This window comes from Gavialis gangeticus, unplaced genomic scaffold (genome assembly GCF_001723915.1).
Source record: "Gavialis gangeticus isolate Ggan-Ray unplaced genomic scaffold, GavGan_comp1, whole genome shotgun sequence".
Lineage (NCBI taxonomy): Eukaryota > Metazoa > Chordata > Crocodylia > Gavialidae > Gavialis > Gavialis gangeticus.
In genome coordinates this window covers 213,631,327-213,638,968 of record NW_017729032.1, presented here as the reverse complement: position 1 = coordinate 213,638,968, position 7,642 = coordinate 213,631,327, and the positions used below count along the sequence as shown (strand labels likewise).

Genomic DNA, 7,642 nt, shown 5'->3' with positions numbered 1-7,642 from the left:
CCCAGCATCCTTTCCTGCCATGGCAGGGGGTCGGACTTGATGATCTGCTTAGGTCCCTTCCGACTCTACCAACTATGAAACTATGAAAGGATCTTCCAACAGGTAAAATGTATTCAATCTATGCATTTACCCCTCTGCCCCCCCTTCCCTCAGCTACTAACATTCTAGTATTTAATGAACAATATAAACTAGTTGTTTTATACTATTTCATATCTATAAGTATATCTTTATACTATTTCAGTTTAAGCCTTACTCTCATCAAATAAGACTATTTTTAAAAACCATATCTAACTACCCCTTTACAAGGAGGTATATTCCAAGGTCAATTTATACAGGACCTAACCTATAACTGAGGAGAAACAGTTTTTGCTCACTAACTATGACTACAGCCGAAGTGATTTTGATGATGTTAGATTTATTTTTTCACCTTCATCAATAAAAGACCAGGTTAAATTAATCTTGAAACAGTACAATTCATATGCAGGCCAGAATTACCATATATGGATTGACACTTCTTTCAAGAGCTTTCTTTATCCAACGTTACAACTGCAAGTAGGAATGCACAATATATCTGGACAATAGTGCAACAGTATCCCATAGGAAAGCACTCCATCCATCCAATTAGTTTATTCTGTCAAATATTCTAATATTATAAAAGCCTTAATCTGTCTGTCTGTCCATAATGCTTTGTCAGGCAATCAGAGCATGAATAAACAGCCAACCAGAGTGCAAAGACGTGTTCAGACAGGAGGCAGTGCTCCGCTATGATGGCGGGGCACAGGGGACGGAGCAGGGGGGGCGGGGAGGCCAGTTCCGGTTGCCTTGCCCCCCCGCCCCCAAAGCAGCAGCAATGGAAGTGACATCAGCAGCGGAGGGGAGCAGGGTCAACTGGCTAGTTGCAATCATGATCCCTTTAAAAGGTACCCAAGATAGGGTGACTATAAATTCTATCATTATTCTGGTAACTCCATAATTCTGTTTTATATCTCAAATGAACTATTTTACTCAAAAGCACCCTAAAGAGATTTAAGAAAGGCTATTTACATACTGTCTGAAAATATTTCATCTCTGATCAACATTTGGAAAAAAAATGTTGGTGAATAATTCTTCATACAAGCATGTTAGGCTGAATTTTAAAACCTGCATAAAATTACAAAGAAAGCAGTGGCTATTTATTTTTTTTAAATATTAAGTGCCAGCCTCCTAGGTCTGCTTATCTAAAGCAATTTTTAAAATATTCAAATTAAGTTTAATATTTTACAACAGAAAAAAAAACAAGTAAATCTTAATACCAGGAAAAGAGCTGTCACACCAAATTTTCCATCTAAATTGACAGCTATAAATTCCTGTATCTATAAATATGCTAATAAATATTTAAATATCTATAAATTCCTAATAACCATAGTATTACCACCTACTAACTACTATTTAAAAACAAATGTCAGTATTTCTCCTTACACCACAGTCTATATGACAAATGTTATATGTATGAGAGGTGGGGAAGGAGGGCATACTGAGAGTAAATGTAGCAAAGAGAGAAGTTTTCAACTTAGTTCTCAACACTGTGAGATTAGTTTATTCCCTTATATATGCATCACTGTTCAAAATACTTGTCTAAGACAGTCTACACCATTATCTTACCCATCAAGAAGATTCATTGTTGTTGATGTTACTTCAGCAAACAGAACAATCTTTCCAAGCTTCTTTGTTTGCAGATTATGTCGATATGTCTCCAGACTGAAGTGCTCAGATGAGAAGTCCCCCAGCTCAGTGATGACTGGCATTCGACATGGTGTTATCTCCATTTCAGGCTTGTAAAATGGCATAAATTTAAGAGACATCTTGCTGGATTTTATTAATCCTTCAGCATCTACATTTTGGTGTAGCCACTTCAAAAAAGAAGCATGGATTTCCTGTATGTGAGGAAAATGAAGTAAATGAGATAGAAATATGCATAACTGCATATTAGTGCATACAGACTTTCTTATGAGAATATCTAAATCAACATGGAAAACTAGCCTGTTATTATTTCATTTCACCGCCTCAGATGTATTTCCATTACTTGATCTGCCCCCGGTCTGACTGCTTGCTTATCATACCCTAAATTTGTGACTCAATTCCCTTTGTAGCGTCTCAGCCTCAAGCCAAAACCTTTCCTACAAGGCTGTTGGTGACCATACCCATACACTCAGGCATGAAGCCAAAGTAAAGCACATGAATACTTCCACACTGAATGGGTTCTCTGGTACACTGGTTACTTACGTTCCCCTGGTACAGGTCCTAGAACCCAGGATCATGTCAGGCTTTGCTGAGAATGCAGCAACCATCACTCATAATTCATTTTCATCACAATGAACACCCATTTCTCAGCTGAGTGCTGGCAAACCAAGTCACAAGTGAAAATAACTGTGGAACTCACGGTTACTATGTCATGTCATGAAAAGACCTTAATGAAACTGTTGAGAGATAATTAGCTGGCTAAAAGAGATGCACTCCAAAACATACATCAGTAATTAAGACGACTCAATTTTCAGTGTACAGAAGGCACTTGCCACTGTGCTCTACTACCAGTTAATAACGCTGTTTATATAGATGCGTGTGTTGAAGTTTTCATATAGGAAATAAAATGTATAAAGGTGCAGTCATCTTGGTAGCTTCCTTGCTGATTAGCTTTTGCCCCTTTTTGGAATTTTAGAAAAGTGAAACTACATTTACTGGAAACAAAATTAAAGAGATAGATGACTGAGTCCATTTCACGGGGTCTGGTGAGATGCCCTGAAACATCAGGTAGATATTAGTAAGCTTTTCTTTGAGATGTAGGCGTTCCTTTATTAAAATGTTTTGTTATCCCTTTCATATACTTGAGACTGCCAAAACAACCAAAGAAAAATAAATGAGGAAACTTTTCTAAAGTTAAGCCAAGTAAAAACTACAGAAACGCCAATTAAAAGAAATTGGTAACATTCGTCACAGATTTGAATTCTAGGGAAAAAAGCACGCCATTCTTTGTAATCTGGGCATGAGTAGTGGTCACCAAGTATGGTTGGGACTGGTGAGAGGGTTTGCTTGTCTGGGAAGTCTGGAAAAGGAGGCAACGACTGGAAACAGAGGGGGAGTTGGAGTTCTCAGGTATTATGATATCTTGTCTGTGGGTTGTTTATTATAAGCTGCTCTGACCCTTTTAGATAGGACATAATTATAAATCTAATAAAGAAATAAATAAATATTTAAGACAGAGGTGGCCAACCTGTGGCATACATACTACAAGTGGCTTGGGCAGCCTTTGTGTGGCATGCAGCAGACTGGAGAGGGGAAGGCAGCACAGTGGCGGGGAAGGCAGCAGAAAGCAGAGCAGTAGATCAGGTAGGGAGCACAGGACAGGGATTAAAAAGCAGAACAGCAGCTTGGGAAGCAGAAGGCAATTAAAGCAGCACTCAAGGACAGTGCAGGGCTACTTTGTGGCAGACCTGTCAAAAAAGGCTGCCTGCCCTCCTTCTGGTTGCTTTAAGGTGAACCAACAGCGAAAAAAGCTAAGGACTCTGAAGAATGGAGCTAAGGGCCCTGAAATTTTTGGACAAATGGATCCCCCGTATTAATCTTTGTATTAAAAGATTAATACAATAATGCAATTTACTTCAAATAACCAAATTCTAGATACATCCCACTTGTCCAGTCCCAGTATACTGTCATACAATCCAATTTAAGACAGAAGGTATTCACACCCATAAAACCCATGTACTATTTACTACTAAATGCTATTATTCATTGGTTATTCTAAGCTTTTCTAAAAGGGAAGCTTTTTACCTAATATGGTCAATCTGTTCTTCCTGGCTACAAAGTATTACACAGTTGGGAATAATCATTAGTATAAGGTCATCACCAGTTTCTCTCTGATTAGGTAAATGTGACCCCAATTACTACAATACCTCAAGTTAACAGCTGGCTCTGGCAGAAGAAATATAACCACATTAATATCATGTTCAGGGGTACTGTAGTAGTGAGGTTATACTGATTCTGGACCCCACACAAGAACCTCTGCATAGCACTGCACTACACTGTGTAGACACATAAGCTCATTCAGAGCTAGCCTTGTACTGTGCTGCACTGCACGACACAGACATATCCTTAGTACCTCAAATACTTATGAAGTTATCTTCAATTATTTTCTGAGGTACAATTAAACCTATAATCTCCTGTGATGAGAAGGCAATGAGTGTGCTTTTCATGCTAACACCTGCTTGCTTTCCACTAATTCTTCTCTCACCAAAAAATTATTCCAACATTGCAAATACCATCAACTAAAAATATATATTTTCAAGAAAAAATATTGAACCAGTTCAAACCTTCCCATTATGAAATTTTCCATTCAAAAACAACACCTCCAATTTCAGGGCAGGTAACATTAATTCCTGGAAGTGACAACTTTTTCTGTACACTGAAAACAATGGCTTTTAAAGTCATTACCATGCAGTCTCATGGTACTAAAAAACCTAATTTATCCCATGTAGAAAGGGAAATTCCATTTCCAAACACAAGCTTCTAGCCCCAAAAGGACCTAACATAGTCTTTAAAAAGTTAACTTTTTAGTTTAAAAAAAACTTGTTATTTTTAGAATTTTTAATAGTTTCTATGAACTCTTCCCACTGGGCTTCCAGACAACAGATCTCTTGACTTTAGAGACAAAAGGCTACAAAAATAATACCAATATCTATCTATATAAATTAAATAATTTACTCCGGAGGCCAGATCCGGAGGCCAGATCATGGGAGTTGGTAGCTCACCCATGTAAAAACTTTCAATTACAGTCTAGAAGAGAAGAAAGCAGATGGCAATGATGGCCTGAAAGCTTTTGAAGTTGGAACAGGCAATGATGCGTAAACCATAAAGTGAAGATGATGATGATGATGACAAAAGGTTATAAAAAAATCAAATGAATTTTCTGCAGCAAAGCCTGATTCAACTAGTTTTTTCTTAAAACTCAAGACCCCCCCCCCAAAAAATTATTTTTGCACATTCAAAATGAAGTAGAATAAAAGGTTTTATCATCCCTTGTTTCAACTGATCTGTAAAAACTACTTGTAGTTTTAGTCAGAATACTGTAAGTGCCAAACCCTTTCAGGTAAAAATCTTAATGTGTGATTAATTATCCCATGCTTTTACATTCATAGTAACCTGTTACTATTCATTAGGAAAGCATAATTTAGATCTTATACAAAGGATTCTATGACGTTCTGTTTAGCAAGAAGATGCCATTTCACACTGACTTTACAACACCACAAGGATAAGGTTCACCTCAGTATTAACAGCTACATCTGCAAACACCTACTCATCAAAAGACACTCTTCCGAGAGCATGGTTTTATAGAATAAGACGCTAACTTTTTTAAATTAGCAAAGAAAGTACTATAAGTATTTGATGTCAGTTACTATAAATCCTTGTGTACTTTACAATGTTAACTCAACCTTTACAGAAAACTATGCCAAACATTTGGACAGATGCAATACTGTATTACTGCAGATATTTCATTATGTTTGTAATGTACATTTCCCAAATTGAAGGTGTTTTCATAGAATCACAGGGTTGGAAAAGACCTCAAGAGTCATCTAGTTCAGCAGTTGGGAATGTTTTTAGTTGCAGGCCAAAATAACCCAGCTCAGGTCCCAGATGGGCTGGTGGTTCCAAAGCCCCCTACTACTGAAATGCCACTGAAACCTGAGAGCTCCGCAAGCCAAATCCCACGGGCCACAGGTTGCAAACCCTGATCTAGTGCAACCCTTTGCATGAAATGCAGTATGTACTATTAGGGCACTTGTCCACGTAATTGGCATTTACCCACTAAAAATGTTCCTGGTTTAATTTTCCTTTCTTAGTTTATGATGACTAATTCAGTAATGTGGACGTGATTTACCATGTAATGGCTTATTATGCTATAACTAGTAAAATGCACTAGGGGGCATGTCAGAACAATTTTACCCTCCTGCCTTTTCAGTACTACTTTAATGCCAGGTGGAATTTTACAACAAGATTTGATATTTTGGTTGGTTTATTTTCTTTGGGTTGTGTCGGGTTGCTTTTTTGCAGGGAATTGTTGGCAGCTTTCTTTGAGAGCCACAGGGTTTGTTTGTTTGTTTTTTTGGGGGGGAGTGGGGAGTTGAGCTCAATAATCAGTGGTGCCTGTCTCGCTTGCAAAGCTTCCCACTTTTTTCTGGGTACTTGTTACTTGTTGTACGGGACACTGCTGGTTGGGTTGGGAAATCTTTTCATGCAAAGGTCTGCAAGAATGAACCTGCCTGCCTCCCCCTCACCAGTCTGGATTGGCATTGGGGGTCTATACCACAAGCCTCTCAAAGGGGGTGCCCCCTGCTCAAGCCTGGTCCCAAAGCAGTTCTGCCCCCCACTTTTTCTGCATGCTTGTTGCGCCAGGTGCTGGGTACGGGGTACACTTTGGGTTACATAAGGCAACAGAAAGGGTCTGGCTGCTCCCCCCCTGCCCCGCCTCCCTGTGTGTTGGTATCTGGGTATCACATACCCAAAGTGAGGTTGAGGGGCTGTGATCAGCCTACTCCAACTCTCCCTCCCCCTGCGATCACCACACAGTGACCAGCATGAGCTAGCACCCCTAGCCCCTGCACAGCAGGGGCATGGTGTGTGTTGAGGTGGAAAAAGAAACAGCCCAGGCTCAATGAGAGGAATTTTCTTATCACCAGGGATCCGGGTTGTCTGTTTCCCACGGAAAAATGGCAAAAACCATGGATTTCCCATTTTAATTGGAGAAAACATGGATTTTTCCTTTTAGCAGGGAAACCCACGGATTTCCCCCTTTTGCAAAGAGCTCTGCAGGCTGGCTGAGTTCCAGCCTGCAAGTGCTGTTTGTAAAAGGGGTGGGAAAGCCCCAGCCCTGCCTGGAGGGGGAAGAAGAGGGGAAAAGTGCAATCACTTACTGGAGGCTGCTGCAGGAGGAGGATCAGTCTTTTTTGTTCCTGGAGGTAAGTGGGGCTTGGGGGTTGCGAGGTAGGGCTGGGGGCAAAGCTGGCTGGGAGCTGAGGGAGCCAGGATGTGTTTGGGGAAGACATGGAGTGCCTGCTAACAGGCAGGCAGGCACTCCTGGTGGGACTTTCCCCAACACTTTCCCCTCCCTCAGCCCAGGCAGGCAGGTGGGCAGGCAGGGAGGGGGGGGTGGGGAATGGGGTGCAGTGGCAGAGGGGCACTGCTGGCCCTCCACCTTGGCTTACACTCTGTGCCTGCTCCCAGAAGCAGGGCTGGGGGGGCGAGGGCAGCAGTGCCCCCCTGTGGGCTACACTTGTGCTCCCCAGTTGGGGGAAAGGGGGAGCTCGCATGTGGCAACCACCACCGCCGCCACACCTCACACTGTTTGCCTGTGGCTGGTGGCAGGAAAGCCACAAGGGAAGTGGTGGTGGCTGCTGCATGCAAACCCCCACCCTTGGCCAAGCAGGCATGTGAGGCCCGCAGAGGGGCACTGCTTCCCTCACCCCTGCTCTGGGCAAGTGGCACAGGGGCAGCAGTGAAGTGGTGCTGGTGGCTGCCACTATGCAAGCAAAGGTGTGGCGTGGAGGCAGCTGCCAGCAGCAGCAAGGTGGTGGTCCCTGCATGCCAGCACCATTGCACTTCTGCCACCATGCCC

General features: G+C 41.7%; 1 protein-coding gene across 2 annotated transcripts in view; it reads right to left on the bottom strand.

Moving 5' to 3' along the window:
- Positions 1-7,642, bottom strand: part of HLCS (holocarboxylase synthetase) — a 217,204-nt gene that overhangs the window by 120,944 nt on the left and 88,618 nt on the right. For both annotated transcript variants that reach the window (XM_019524393.1, XM_019524392.1), the window contains one exon: positions 1,642-1,913. In XM_019524393.1, the coding sequence (XP_019379938.1) occupies positions 1,642-1,913 (272 nt within the window). The remainder of the gene's footprint in view (positions 1-1,641; positions 1,914-7,642) is intronic.